The following is a 14,338-nucleotide window of genomic DNA, read 5'->3' on the forward strand; positions in this document are numbered from 1 at the left end:
GCGGAGCAGGGGATCCAGGAGCGCTGGCACCATGGGACCCCAGCCAGCCCCATCACAGCCGCATACGATCCCCACAGCAGCCCCACAGCAGCTCTGGGCAGCACAGTGCCCGCCTGGACCAGCACCCAGCGCCCAGCACCTTGCACTTAGGGTCTGCAGCGGGGATGCAGGGGACCCCCCCTCCAGGGAAGATCCCTCAGCCCAACTCTTGCTGCTCCCCTGGTGCCAGCGCTGCTGGCGGGTGTGTGAGCTGCTGCCAGCCCTGCAGCCCCTGCTCCTGCTCCTGCCCTTCTCCTCACTGCCCACACTGCCGGGAGCCTCTGTGCCCCTCTCCCTGCCCACCCGACATCCCACAAAAATCCCCCCCCCGGGAGCCAGGTGCTGCCCCCTCATCCAACTGCTGCATTTACGCCAGGCCTGCAGAAGGGATGGGGTAGCTGAACCCTGGCTGGGGGCTGCGGGGGGCCAACCTTGCCGGCACGGCCCATGGGCTACCAGCTACCCCTGCACGGCCAGGGCATTGCCACAGCCAACGCCTGGGGGTCCTGGTGTCCCTGAGGGTCTCACCAGGGAGCAATGGGATGCTGGGGTCTGCGAGAGGTCCGGTTGCCCTGGGAAGACCCTTTGCACACAATTAACAGCTCACTGGCCTAAGAGCTGGGAGGGCAGAGGCAATGGCATGGGAAATAAGTGAAGGTTTTAAAAAATAATAAAGATTGAAGGAAAAAAAGAAAAAAAGAGGGAGGGAGGGAGAAGGGAAAGGGAGAAAAAAACCTCTAGAGGAGATATAAGAAACTGATAAGTGAACAAAGAGCCGGTATTGAAATAGATCTGAGGGCCGCGCTGCACTCGGGCTGCGCCGGATCCCTTTGCAGCGGGTTTGGGGCTTTTCAAAGGCAGCAGCTGTGTCCTCAGCTCGGCACCCGCGGGGGGCCGGTGCCACGCTGGGTGCTGGCAAAGAGGGTGCTGAGGGTTGACACGCTTGGCCGAGTCACGGGCTGGGGGTGTCATGGGGTCCTGTGATGGTGCTGGGGTCCCTTCATGACCCTGGTCCTGCTGCTGTAGCTGGGCACATGGCACGGCCAGGGCGGTGTGGCTGCCGGCACGACGGCCTGACGCCCCGAGCACGGGCCGGCCCTCGCCCCCACTCTGCTCAGCCCAAGCCCACCGGGGTGGCCATGAGCCCCTGGCTGGCCAGCCCTGCTCTCCAGCCCCTGCTGCTCTCTGAGGGGCGCAGGTGGTCCCCCCAAGTCCCCTGTCCTCAGCACCCAGTGCTGCCCTGGCCGTCCCTGCCGGCTGCAGCTGGGGGGCCATGTGGAAGGACCAAGGTTGGGGGGAGGGGCAGTGGGGACACTGGGGAGGGGACAGACATCAGGCAAGTGACCCCCGTGTGCCCCCCACTCCTCCTGCTGCCCCCAGCCCTCACTGAGCCAGTGAGCAGGCCCAGACCCCCCCCCCGCAGGCTGTGTGGGACCTGCGCCCCAGCTCTGCCCGTTGCAGGGCGGCACATGGGGGGAGCACGGAGCGGTGCGTGCACACGGGGGGCACATGGGGGGTGCACGGGGGGCGCACGAGGGCATGCAGGGCAGTGTGCGCATGGGGGGCACATGGACTGCACATGGAGTGGTGCATGCACCTGGGGGGGTACATAGGGTGCACACAGACTGGTGCGTGCACAATGGGGGCACACGGGGTGAACATGGAGCCGTGTGTGTGCCGGGGGGGCACCCGGAGCGGTGCGTGCACACAGGGGGGCACACGGGGGGGGCACACGAAGCAGTGAGGGCACGTGGGCAGGCACATGGTGGGGCACACGGAGCAGAGGGGGCACACGGGGGACACACATGGGGTCACACGGGGGTTCGCCTGCAGCCCCCCCGCTCCGTTCACGAGGGCGGCGGCACCACCTGGTGGCGGCTTCTGGGACCGCGCGCGCCGCCGGTGCTCGGTGCCCGGTGCCGCGTGCTCGGTGCTCAGTGCCCGCCCGGTGCCCCATTCCCACCGCCCAGTGCTCCATGCTCAGTGCCCAGTGCTCAGTGCCCGGTGCCCAGTGTTCAATGCCCGGTGTCCAGTGCCCAGTGCTCAATGCCTGGGGCCAGGTGCCCAGTGCTCAGTGCCCGGTGCCCAGTGTTCAATGCCCGGTGTCCAGTGCCCAGTGCTGAATGCCTGGGGCCGGGTGCCCAGTGCTCAGTGCCCAGTGTTCAATGCCCGGTGTCCAGTGCCCAGTGTTCAATGCCTGGGGCCGGGTGCCCAGTGCTGAATGCCTGGGGCTGGGTGCCCAGTGCTCAGTGCCCGGTGCCCAGTGTTCAATGCCCGGTGTCCAGTGCCCAGTGCTGAATGCCTGGGGCCGGGTGCCCAGTGCTCAGTGCCCAGTGTTCAATGCCCGGTGTCCAGTGCCCAGTGTTCAATGCCTGGGGCCGGGTGCCCAGTGCTGAATGCCTGGGGCCGGGTGCCCAGTGCTCAGTGCCCAGTGTTCAATGCCCGGTGTCCAGTGCCCAGTGCTGAATGCCTGGGGCCGGGTGCCCAGTGCCCGATGTCCAGTGTTCAATGCCCGGTGCCCAGTGCTGAATGCCTGGGGCTGGGTGCCCAGTGCTCAGTGCCCGGTGCCCAGTGCTCAATGCCTGGGGCTGGGTGCCCAGTGCTCAATGCCCGGGGTCCGGTGCCCAGTGCCCAGTGCCATGGGGTGTTTCTGCTCCCTACAGGAGTCAGCGCCAAGGCCACAGCAGCTGAGGGTGCCCTGCAGGGCCTGGGGACGGCAGCAGTGGGGAGCCGGTGCACACGTGTGTGCACACATGCATCACCCTGAGCCACACACGCACCAGCACATGCGTTGCACCTGAGGGTGCCCAGGCTACGCAACGCACAGGGGCACAGCTCCCCCACCCATCCCCGTTCCCTGCCCAGGGACCCGCATGGAAAACCCCATTTCCCCCCTGCACACCCCGAGGGCAATGCAGTGGAGGGATCCTCCTGCCTTACACCACCCGTCTGTGACACCACTCCCTGGGCCAGCACTGGCACCGCTGGACTGGGAGGGCATCAGGGCCATGACACCCAGTGACCTTGGGGCCCGGCTGGTACCGGTGCCTGCCTCCCCGGCCTCGCCTCCCCCCCAACCAGCAGCCTGCGCTTCAGTTTTTAAAAATTTTATTTATAACAATATCTGTTTTGTTTAGTTGTAAAGTAATCCAGCAAAAATTATTAAAACATTTCCCCCCAATAAAAGGATGGGGTCGCCCCCCGCCCTCCCCCCACATGCGTTTATTTATTTCTACTATAAAAGCTAGGTCATTTCCATGTTTTTGTTGGTTTTTTTGGGTTTTTTTTTTTCCTGTTAAAAAATGTGCATGTTGGAGAGCGGGCGAGGTGCAGGTGACAAGCTGGAGCGAGGGGCCGTGGGGCCAGGCCCCATCCGTACTGCAATGGGGCTGGGGGCAGCAGTGGGGGCACCGTCCCAGTCCCCTCTAACAGTTGGGCAGAGCCGAGAATGGCAGGGAGGGATCGGTGGAGGAAAAGGTGAGGAGGGAGGGATGGAAAAGGGGGGAGGGGGCCAAGGAGGCTTGCAGAGGCCAAGCTGCAGAACAGGGGGACCTGGGGAGCAGCAGACTTGGGGGGTGTGTGTAGGAAACAGGTCCCCCGGCGAGGGGAGCTGCAGGGGCGGAGGGGACAGAGCCAAGAGCTGGGGAGCACGAGCCCCCCGCTCTGCCACCCTCCAGCCGGTGCCGCTGCTGCCTGCGCCCCGCGTTGCGGTGACCCCGTGTCAGCCCCAGCTGCAGCAGCCCCAGCGAGTCCATCCCGGCACAGCGACCGCGGCGCCGTCCCTGCTCCGAAACGCTGCCTTGTCTGGCGGGTGGGAGGGGAGGGAGGGGGGGGGTGCCCCGATGTAAAGAGATTTAAAATAAACCAAAGCCGGATCTGGCAATGAGAGGCGCCGAGGCCTGGTACCGGGGAATATACAGGTAATAATACTGCTCACATAGAAAAGTAATAATCCTTCATTTGTACATTTATACAGTGGCTCTTGGCTCCCCCGGCCCCGCCCGCCTCCTGCCATGGGTGTCTGTGCCAGGCTCGGGCACCGCGGCCCGGTGGCCCTTCGCCCCTGTCCTGCCCCTATGCCAGGGGGTCCGCCAGGTCGTCGTCCGCCCCCCGCGACAGCAGCTCCCGCTTCTCGTCCGTGCTAGCCAGCGAGTTGCGGCTGTTGTGGGCACCCATGTACAGCGTGGCATAGACGGGGTTGGTGAAGTTGGTGGGCTGCAGAGAGGGGGGAACAGGTGGGAGGGGGCACGGATACCTCCCTCCCCAGAAGAGCGGTCCCCAGAGGTGTCCCTCGCCCGGGGGTGCCTCGGTGAGAGCCCGCACCAGCCGTGACCTCCTCACGGCACGGCGCCGCCGTCCCTCCCCACAGCTTCCAACCGTGAAGCCTTTACGACCCCTTGCAGCCCCCCAGCTCCCCCTGCACAGAGCAGTCCCAGGGAGCCCCGACACTGCTGCAGCAACGTGCCCCCCCCGCCCTGCTCAGCACCCCCTGCATTGGGCTGGACCCTGCACAGCCAACAGCCCCGCCGTGCCGCACAGCCCCACTCCTCACCTTGTCGGGGTCCAGGGCGAAGTCTGCGTCCAGCAGCTCTCCCACGTCATCGTCGGGCTCCCCCTCGTACATTTTGTAGGTGGGGTTCCCGATCTCCACATTCATGGCACCGTTTGTCATCCGCTGGTGCTGGAAGCCCTTGGCACTGGGTAGGGGGTGAGACGGAGGGTCAGTGCCAACAACACAGGTTGCAGCGAATGGAGCCCCCCACCCCGCCAGCAGTCCTGCTCGTTTATCCCGCACAATCAAGGCTTTCAGCTCCTGCAAGGAGGGTTTCCATCCTGGCTGCGTAACGCTCCCTCCCAGCCCCCAACAGCCTGTACTCACCCTTTAATCCTCCACTTGTACCAGACAAAAGCCACCACGGTGAGGAGGATGAGCAGCAGCAGGATGGGGATGACAATGGAGGCTGTTCCTGCGGGAGGAGAGGCGCAGGTACAGTCAGAGCGTGCGCAGGGGGCCCAGGTCCAGCAGCCGGGCTAGTTCTGCCCCACGGGATAGGACCTGTCCCCTCCCCCTCCAGCAAAGAACGGGGTTCAGGAGTTGCACAGGGGCACTGGGCAACCCTGGCTTCACCAGGCAAAGACGGGCTCCCACCCCCCCGGGTTTGGAGTCGGGCCCTGCGGGACCACCCCGCACATACGGTTGCTCTGCTGCTGGCTGACGATGAAGTCCTCGCAGCGCGTCCCTGTCATCCCGGCTGGGCACCTGCGAGCGCAGGGAGAGCAGCGGGGTTAGCGGGGGCAGGAAAGCATGCGGGGAGGGGGAGGGAAAGGTGGGGTACAGACCTAGGGGTTGGGGCAAACAGATTGAGGTCTGTCAGTCACATGCTCCCTCTGCTTGGGGGGGCAAGTAGCCTGCCTTTAGCCACCCCCCGTCACCCCCCAGCCCCCAGCTCTGCTTACAGGCACTCGGGCAGCTGCGTCTTGTCGCTGATGGAGCAGGTACCGCCATGCAGGCAGTAATTGTCGCAGGTCAGGCAGCTGGGCGCTATCTTGCCGTCTGGGCAGCTGCGGGGCAGAGAGGATCAGGCACATGCATACCCCCAACCTATCCTGTGCCCCCCCCACCCCCAGCACCCAGGACTCTGCTTGCTGAAGGCTGTTAGCTCATCCCTCTGGCATCATTTGTGGCTGTGCCATACCAGTGGCTGGTGGGACGTCAGGATGGGCTTGGGAGAGGGACACCTCCTCCCGGGGCCCCCAATTTGCCAAGGTTTCTTAGCTGCTCAGAATTACTAAGCCAGCATCTCTCAGCTGTGGCTGATCCCCAGTGATCGGGCCACAGGCACATGAGTTTTTCTTGGGTCCTTGTGCCCACCATCCCCTCTTCCTCCCTCCAGTTCGATGTCCCTGACACCTACATGCAGGAGACTTCTCCGCTCTGCTTGTTGATGCTGCACTTGCCCTCCTGGCACCGGGAGCATTTGTTGTCCTGGCACTGGGTGCCCTCAAACTGTGGCGGGCAGCGGCACTGCTTAGCGCCGCTGGCCGTCATCTGGCAGATGCCCTCGTTCTCACAGTAGTCGAAGCACTGCCCTGCAGGGGACAGTGGGGTCAGGGTGGGCAGCCCCACACCGGCCCCCCTCTGGGGGGCTGCCCGTGACCCTGGTCCCCCACACAGAGCACCACCCCAACGCCGTGTCCCCGCAGAGCATCCCCAGAAGAGGGGGACCCGGCAGTCTGACCTCCCAGGTGCTGTCCCCAGCTGCCCTCGCCCAGGCAGGCAGCACTCACGGTACTGGCAGCGGTCCCCGATGAAGGTGGGCAGGCAGCGGCAGTTGGGCTGGTTGCCCTGGTTGACGGTGCAGCTGCCGTTGTTCAGGCAGTAGTCGGTGCACACTTGCTGATTGCACCGGGGCCCCGTGAAGCCGGTGGGGCAGCGGCAGGTTGGCATGCCTGAGGACAAGAGCCGTCAGCGCGCTCTCCATCTGCCCAGGACCAGCCCCGACCCCCAGGCTCGCCCTCAGCAGCCTCACCCGATGGGGAGGCGGCGCAGGTGCCCCCGTTCTGGCAGTAGTCCCAGCACTGGTCGATCTGGCACTTCTCCCCGTTGTAGCGCGGCTGGCAGCGGCACTTGGCCTGCTTGCGGGCGTTGAGGAAGCAGCTGCCACCGTTCAGGCAGACCAGGTCACAGGTGTCGGTGGTGGGCACTGGGAGGGAGGGACGGATGGAGGTGAGCAAGACCGTGCCAGGCAGGACCCTCCCCTTCCCCCTCCTCCCCTGGACCACCTACCGACAGGGGAGACGGTGGGTGAGGGAATGACCACGCAGGTGCCGTTGTCCAGGCGCTTGCCATTGGGGCAGGTGCAGACGGGGCCACTGGGGCTGAGCAGGCAGAGCCACTCGCACTTCTTGCGGTCACAAGGGTTGGTCACTGCCAAGAGGGAGGGGACAACGTGGGGTGAGGGTAGCAGAGAGACCCACAGCCCTCTTGTCAAACTGCTCCCCAAGAGCTTCAGGACATCCCCCACGACCCTACAGCTGCCCAGACCCTGTGCCTGTCCCCCCCTGCCCCCGGGTCACCAGCTGACAGCTCACCATTGCAGCTGGCCTCCCCCAACCCACTCCCCTCCCCGCCCCCACCCCGCTCTGCCCATCCTGATGCCCCCCCCTCCCCCCTTTGGTCAGGGAAGCTGGGTGGCCAAGTCCCCTCCTGCCCCAAGCTCTGCCAGTGCTCCCCTTGCCCTCTGACATCCCGCACCAGAGATCAGGCCCCAGGCACCTCCCTCCCACCCTGGGAGCCGGGCGGGGGTCCTGGGCCTGGCACCCACCCTCCGGTTGCTTGTACTGGTGGTAGAGCACCACGTCGGTGGCATGGTTGAGGCCAGACGTCAGGTTGGTGACAGCTTTGTGCCCAAACTTGTGGATCTTGAAGATGCGGTTGTTGATGTAGGTGACACCGTAGATGTAATCCTCAAAGATGTCAATGCTGAAAGGATGGCTCAGCCCTGGGGAAGTGAAGTGGGGACATGTGCAGGCAGAGGCGGCACGGCTGCCTGCTCGCAGCCTTGGGCAGGGCTGATTAAGGATTCTGGATGGATTTGAGGTGAGGGCCTCCCACCCTGTACAAGGGGGACAGTGCTGGGGGGACAGCAGTGCCAGCAGGCTCTGGTCCTGCTGTGGAGCCCCCAATGAGGGACGCCCACCCCCGCTGCCGTCTGCTGAGCATCCCTGGCTCCGTGCTGTCGTTTGCCCTGCAGTGGGACCCAGGCCAGGGGCGCCGGGGAGCCGGGCTGTGCCAGGACTGCACCCCAGGGACATCCCCCTAGACGTGTCCTTCTCCTCCCTGCTGCTCTGGTGGGTCTCAGACGCTGCTTACCCTTCTTGTTGTCGATGGCCACGACAGGGTCGGTACCGTTGAGCCGGATGCTGCCGATGACGGAGAGCTTGGCGTCAGCCCAGTACAGCCGCTCATTGTGGTAGTCCACAGCCAGGCCTGAGGGGCACACCCCCCCCGGTGAGGTACGGGTCCCCAGCCCACCCTGAGCCCTTCCTGACCAAGTGACCAGCAGAGCAGCCCCCCCTGCCACTCCTACACTCCTGCCATGGAGCTCAGAGCTCCCAGGCTGAGCCTCCCCAACACAAGCCAGGTTGTACATCCCTCCTGTCAAGGCTTTCACCACCCCTCGTGCCCCTCCTGGCACCCATCTTTGTTCACCTGTTGGCCACTGGATGTTGTCCTGCACCAGGGTCTCGCGCAGTGTCCCGTCCATAGCGGCCGTCTCGATCTTGGGGTGGTTGCCCCAGTCTGACCAGTACATTGTCCTGTGAAGGACACAGGCAGGTCATTCCCAGCAGGGAAGCAAGGAGGGGAAGAACAGGACAGTCCGACTCTCTGCTGGCAAAGAAACCCTCCCACGTTCTCCCCACGGTGTCCTAGAGCCACTGATGGGACCCCAGTGGGCCAGCTGACCCCAAGGCACAGCAACTTGAGCCGACACGGAGTGATGCTGGGGCACAGGGAGCTTCCACCACAGGTGGGCTTGCTGGTAAGAGAAGCCGGGGTGAGGGCTGGGCAGAGGGAAGGGAGAAAGGGCTCAAGTCTCTCACCCCCTAAGTGGGTCGACTACGATGGCGTGGGGCTCATCGATCATGCCTGAGATCAGCGTCTTGCGATTCTCGCCTTTCATCTGCGCCACCTCAATGACATCCCGCCCCGAGTCTGTCCAGTAGATGTTCCCAGCTACCCAGTCGATGGCAATTCCCCGCGGCATCTTCAGCCCCGAGATCTGAGAAGGGCAGAAAGCGGGGAGAGGTGAGGGCAGAGGACACCGTCAGCCCGGCCTCGGTGCCTCCCACCGTGCCCCCGACAGAGCTCACATTCAGGTGGGTAACGCCGCCGTCAATCTGGCGCCGGTTGCGGTTGGAGGCGGTGGAGGCAGTGGAAGAGGCGGGCAGCTCCCGGTATGAGATCCTGCCCGTGTGCCAGTTGGTCCAGTAGATCTTGTTGCCCTTGACGTAGATGTCCATGGCATCGATGCGCACGTTCTCGTCGCCCTGGAAGGCTGGTTCGTAGGCCGAGTTGGGGTTGAAGGGGTACATGCTCCGGATCTTGTTGTCATCCGCGATGTAGAGGATCTGGTGCTCGGAGCCTGCGGAGGAGGAGCTGTTGGTGCGGGCTGGGCTGGGCTGGGACGGGGGGGTCAGCGCAGCTCCACAGTGGGGCACTGGATGGGGTTGCTGCGAGCTTGGCACCCCCTGGGGCTCGCTCCGTCAGGCAAGGACAGGTGATGGCCCCAGCAGTGCCAGAAGGAAGGGTGGGCAGAGGTGCAAGGGGAGGAGAAGCAGCAGGGAAGGAAGAGTGGCTGGGTCCTGCAGGGCGCCACGGGCACACGCAGGGTCTGTGCAGGGCCCCGTTCCCTCCTGACCTTCTGCCTTGCACATGTTGTCCGTCTTCATGAAGTTCTTGGCACAGCTGCAGACATGGGAGCCCTTGGTGTTGTTGCAGAGCTGGGAGCACGTCCCAAAGCGCAGGCACTCGTTGACATCTGGGCAGTGGGAGACAGGAGTTGGGGGGCAGACCAGGAAGGTGCCCTTGTGCACATGGCTGGGGCCAGCCCCTCACTGGCCAGGGCTCAGAGACCCCAGCCCTCTCCACTCCCCATCTTTGTGCCCCAGGGACACCATTTCTGGTGCTGCAGCCACTCCACAGGTGTGAAGACACATCTTACTGGCAAAAAACAACCGTAAACCTGATGGCCCAACCCCGAGCCCTCTCCGGCGGTGGTGGGAAGTACCTTGGCAGGAATTCTTGTCTGGCACCTTCTGGAAGCCTCTGCGGCAAGTACAGTACGAGGTGGACTGTGACTGAACGCACTGGGCCTCGTCCCCACACATGGTGGTGTTGGTCATGCAGTCGTATGACTTGTGATCTGTGGTGGGACGTGCCGTTAGCCCCCGTGCCTTCACAGCATCCCCAGTGCCCACCCTCAGTGACAACACCCCCCCCCAGCAACATCCCAGCTCCCTGCTCACCATGGGAGCAGGATTCCTCATCGGAGCCATCTCCACAGTCATCGAAGAAGTTGCAGCGGAGGTTGGCACTGATGCACTTCTTGTTTTCGCACAGGAACTCATTCTTGTCCTGGCTGCAGCTCTTGGGCTTGGCTGTGGGTGACTCTGTGGGAGCACAGGCAGCGGCTGTGACAACGCTGCATCCCGGGGCACCCAGCCCTGGGGGAGCCTCAGGGTGCGAATGGCACAGGCAGGGACCAGGCAGGGACCCAGGATGCCTGCACCCGCCTCCCGGTTTCGGGAAGGAGCGGGCAAAGCCAAGCCCAACACGTGGGCTAAATCCAGGGCTCTGCGGGGACCAGCAGCGACCCACGGCCCCGTCCGTGCCAGGCGCAGAGCAGCGCCCACGGGCAGCCCCACTCACCGCAGTCCTTCTCATCTGTGTTGTCTCCACAGTTGTCAATGCCGTCACACTGTCGACCGATCCACAGACATACCCGGTCGTTCTTGCAGCGGAACGGTCTGTTGGGGGGACACTGGAATTTCACTGCACCGGCAAACAGAAACAAACGGTGACGGTGAAAGGAGACGCCATAGCCAGGCTGTCACACTTGTCACGAGCTGCTGCTCAGCCTCTGCCTGCTCTCTGGGGAGGCCGGTCCCACGAGGGCGAGCGGGCTCCGGAGACTGAAGCAAAGAGACTGAAGCAGAGACAATCGCCCGGTTGCTGGCCCAGCTGCAGGGGGTCAGCCCTCTTCTCACCCAGCCCCCTGCCCTCAGCCCCCGCTACCCACCGCCAGCCCCCGGCCTGGCTCAGCACCTCTGCAACTCCGCTCTCCGCCGGCGCCACCTGTGCCCCCTCGGCCCCACCAGCTGCCCCCAAAGGGACGCATCTCAAGGGGATGTGTGGGGCTGCCAGAGGTACCCACCGCCCCCCTGGTACCTGCAGCGGTGCCCAAGCACTGGGACCGTCACCCCTCCCCAGCGGGTGCTCAGGGCAGGCTGCCGCCCCCGCGGGCGATGCATGCCGGGCAGGGGCTTTGCCGGGAGTGGGGAGAGGCAACACGGTGTCACTCACAGCACTCCTCGGGGTTTTCATCCGAGTTATCCCCGCAGTCGTCCTCCCCATCGCACTTCCAGGCCAGGGGCTTGCACAGTGTGTTGTTGCACTGGAACTCATCCAAGGGGCATGTGCGAACTGCGACAGCACAGGGCAGGAGGAGACATGTCAGCCACTGCTGCTGGGCTGCCAAAACGCTAGTCTGGGGCTGCAACTCCAATTTCCAGTGTGGCTGGGAGCTCTCCAGGGCTCCGATACGTGTCTGTGCATGCCCTGGGGCTGGGCAGAGCGGTGCTGACACACACCCGGTGGAGCCCTCCCACCCACGGCAGGGACATGGGACACGCGAGGGCATGGGATGGGAAGATGACCAGCCCCGAGGGAGCCACGAGCGCTGCCATTACCCCCAGTGCCACAGTTCTCCTCGTCAGTGCCGTCCATGCAGTCTGCATCAGCGTCGCAGCGCCAGCGCATGGGGATGCAGTGCCCGTTCTTGCACTGGAACTGGTCGAACTCGCAGCGCGGCGTGCAGTCTTTCTGCAGGGGAAGGGTGAAGGACAGCAGTCAGCAGGGACAGCCCCGGCTGTGGTAGCCTCCTGTCCCACGACTTCAGCCAGAACCAGGCTCTCAGCCCCTGCTTGGTGGCAGGGCACCACTGGCACACAGACCGGGTGGCACGCGTCCTCACTCCCACACGTGCTGGCAGGGAGCCCCTGCCCTCGGTGCCATACCTCATCAGAGCCATCCGCACAGTCATGGTCCCCATCGCACTTCCACCTGCCGGCAATGCAGCGGCCGTTGGCGCAGGAGAACTCGCTCTCCGAGCAGGGCCGGGGTGCTGGGGGCAGAGAACACAGAGCATCCCCCTGAGCGTGGGCTGCAGGCAGGGCTGCGAGGGCAGAAGGTCTCCCTGGCCAACAGCGTAGGGGGGGGGCACAGGCTGGCACAGACACACGTCCAGTGGCACTGGGGACAGGGTGAGGTGCAAGCAGAGCCAGGGGAACTGCCAGAGAGGGGCATGGCTGATACCACCTCCCAGCCCCCTTCCCATCCCACTCCCCATCCCACTCCAGGGCTCCCAGCTCCCTGCAGGGAATTTTTTTTTTTTTTTTTTTTTTTGGGGGGGCGGTACTATGGCCATACAGACTCGCTTCTGGCAGCTTTCCGGCTGCGTGTGTCCTGCATGTTACTCTCCACCGAAGGCAGCACCAGCCCCACAGGTCCCTGTTGCCCCTGTCGCTGCCCCACCAGCAGCTGCAGGCAGGAGGAGAGGCAGCGGCACCCTGGCCAGTCTGGCAGAGCCAGCCCCCCCAGCCCCCCTTGCAGGGCACGGGGACAGACTCCCCCACAGAGCTCAATGCACCCGGTACCAAATCCATCTGCAGGAGGAGGGCACACGGCACACCCTCCCACCCAGGACAGCTCTTGGGACCCTTCCCCTCCCCACTGCCCCAGGGCAGGCGGCAGAACTGTAGGGGAAGGGGGGGCTGCACAGGGGGTGTCCAGCTGGAGCAGGAAGGGTCAAGGTGGGGACAGACTTTGGAGCCAAGTGTGAGCCATGCATGGCCCCGGTAGTGGAGGCAGCAGGGTTGGACCCTCCCCAGCTGCAGCTCCAGTGGAGGGAGACGCTGGTGCTGATGCTCAGTAAATCTGCCTGGGTTGTCCAGTCCTGACCCCTCTGCCCTCACCTAGAATTTATTGTCTCCATTGATTTTAGCGAGACTGCACACAGAATTAAAAGATTTTGGCAGGAACCTACCTCTGAGCGCCCCATAACGACAGTGTGAAAATGGAGAAAAACATAAGATGAAGTGAAATGGCACAAACTCAAAAACACGACATGAAATCAACAGAAAAGAAAAAGAAGTTGCACCCTAGAGAGCTGCAGGGAGACAGAGGGACCCAGGGCAGGCACTGCATGGTGGGATGAGCATCTGGCTCTGTCCGGGACCCTGCAGCTGGCAGCAGACCCCGGTGCCATCCCGTGGGCAGCTTGAGCCCCTCTGGAGGGGCAGGACCAGGCTCCTGCCCACAGCACAGCCCCAGGAACTGCCTCGTCCACGCAGACCGTCACGGTCCTCCGCTGCTCAGTGGGGCGGGCGCTGGCACAGCTCCGCTAACAAGCAGTAACTCATTAAGGGGCAGCAATCTGACCGTCTGCCATGGCTTCTGGCGACCAGCCGCCTTCCCGCACGCTGCTCCAGGTCCAGGTTTGTGACCTGGGTTCAGGTGGTTTCACAGCTCTCCCCGCAAAGGCTCAGTGTGTCCCCAGTGCCTTCCCAGGCCAAACCATTTCACAGGGTGCTGCCTGCCAGGCTGGGGCCAAAGCATGGGGCGATGCTCTAAAGCAAAGCTGCTTCACCGTTCGTGGGACCAGGCTCCTGCAAGCCCCACGGGTAAGCACGGCCACGCAGGACCTGTGGCTGCCGGCCGGGGAGGGCACTGGGTTCACCTCCTGCCTTTCCTCTATCCCACTTGGGGCTCCTCCTGAGAACAGCCCGCAGCCGAGCCTGGCTGTGGGACCAGCCTAGCCAGACCCAGGTCCGGGGGGAGAAGGCTGCTCCCCGCCACCAGCCCCAGTCGGCCTGATGCTCCCCCCATAGCCGGGGGCACCGGCAGACACGAGGGGCTGTGGGACCTGAACCGCTCCCCTCCCCAGTGCACAGCCAGCGCCCAGGATAGCAAAGGCTTGAAGGCGGCACATACTGCAGCTCTCCTCATCCGAGTTGTCCCCGCAGTCATTGTCGTAGTCGCACTGCCAGCGACCTGGCACGCAGCGGTTGTTCTTGCAGCGGAACTGGTAGGGCTCACAGGTGCGTTCGTCTGGGTGGGATGAGACAGGGACAGGCATCAGCATTGCCCCCACAAGGGGAGGGATGGCCACACCAGCCAGCAGAGCGGGCAGTGCTGCTCTCCAACCCAGCCTGGCCCCGGCCCCCCGTGGTTTGCAAAAAGGAGCAGCTGAAACTTCACCCAGCCCCAGGCACACCGGGGAGGGGGAGGGGACAAAGTGCCAGGGCAGCCCGACCCTTGGGGAAGGGGCACGAGATGCTCTCTGGACTCGTCTCCCCAGCCCCAGCTCCCACTCACCGCATTCCTCCTTGGGCTCATCAGACCCGTCCCCGCAGTCGTCCTCCCCGTCACACTTCCAGCGTGCTGGGATGCACCGGCCCGAGTCCTTGCACCGGAACTCGTCCACACCACACGTCATTTGTGCTGGCGGGGAGAAAC

General features: G+C 64.2%; 1 protein-coding gene across 3 annotated transcripts in view; it reads right to left on the reverse strand.

The window, feature by feature from the left end:
- Positions 1 to 3,130: 3,130 nt before the first annotated feature.
- LRP1 (LDL receptor related protein 1) overlaps positions 3,131 to 14,338 on the reverse strand; it is an 89,435-nt gene continuing 78,227 nt past the window's right edge. For all 3 annotated transcript variants that reach the window (XM_080369073.1, XM_080369072.1, XM_080369071.1), the window contains 23 exons: positions 14,198 to 14,323; positions 13,814 to 13,930; positions 11,839 to 11,945; positions 11,512 to 11,644; positions 11,126 to 11,245; positions 10,472 to 10,594; positions 10,069 to 10,212; positions 9,831 to 9,965; positions 9,462 to 9,581; positions 8,914 to 9,185; positions 8,644 to 8,822; positions 8,252 to 8,358; positions 7,913 to 8,029; positions 7,365 to 7,541; positions 6,827 to 6,967; positions 6,570 to 6,743; positions 6,328 to 6,489; positions 5,955 to 6,129; positions 5,497 to 5,601; positions 5,235 to 5,299; positions 4,919 to 5,006; positions 4,592 to 4,736; positions 3,131 to 4,254 (listed from right to left, as the gene is read on the reverse strand). In XM_080369073.1, coding sequence (XP_080225199.1) covers positions 4,114 to 4,254; positions 4,592 to 4,736; positions 4,919 to 5,006; positions 5,235 to 5,299; positions 5,497 to 5,601; positions 5,955 to 6,129; positions 6,328 to 6,489; positions 6,570 to 6,743; positions 6,827 to 6,967; positions 7,365 to 7,541; positions 7,913 to 8,029; positions 8,252 to 8,358; positions 8,644 to 8,822; positions 8,914 to 9,185; positions 9,462 to 9,581; positions 9,831 to 9,965; positions 10,069 to 10,212; positions 10,472 to 10,594; positions 11,126 to 11,245; positions 11,512 to 11,644; positions 11,839 to 11,945; positions 13,814 to 13,930; positions 14,198 to 14,323 — 3,173 coding nt within the window. In that variant the 3' untranslated portion in view covers positions 3,131 to 4,113. The remainder of the gene's footprint in view (positions 4,255 to 4,591; positions 4,737 to 4,918; positions 5,007 to 5,234; positions 5,300 to 5,496; positions 5,602 to 5,954; positions 6,130 to 6,327; positions 6,490 to 6,569; positions 6,744 to 6,826; positions 6,968 to 7,364; positions 7,542 to 7,912; positions 8,030 to 8,251; positions 8,359 to 8,643; positions 8,823 to 8,913; positions 9,186 to 9,461; positions 9,582 to 9,830; positions 9,966 to 10,068; positions 10,213 to 10,471; positions 10,595 to 11,125; positions 11,246 to 11,511; positions 11,645 to 11,838; positions 11,946 to 13,813; positions 13,931 to 14,197; positions 14,324 to 14,338) is intronic.

This window comes from Falco punctatus (genome assembly GCF_963210335.1).
Source record: "Falco punctatus genome assembly, chromosome: 18".
NCBI classification, from domain to species: Eukaryota; Metazoa; Chordata; class Aves; order Falconiformes; family Falconidae; genus Falco; species Falco punctatus.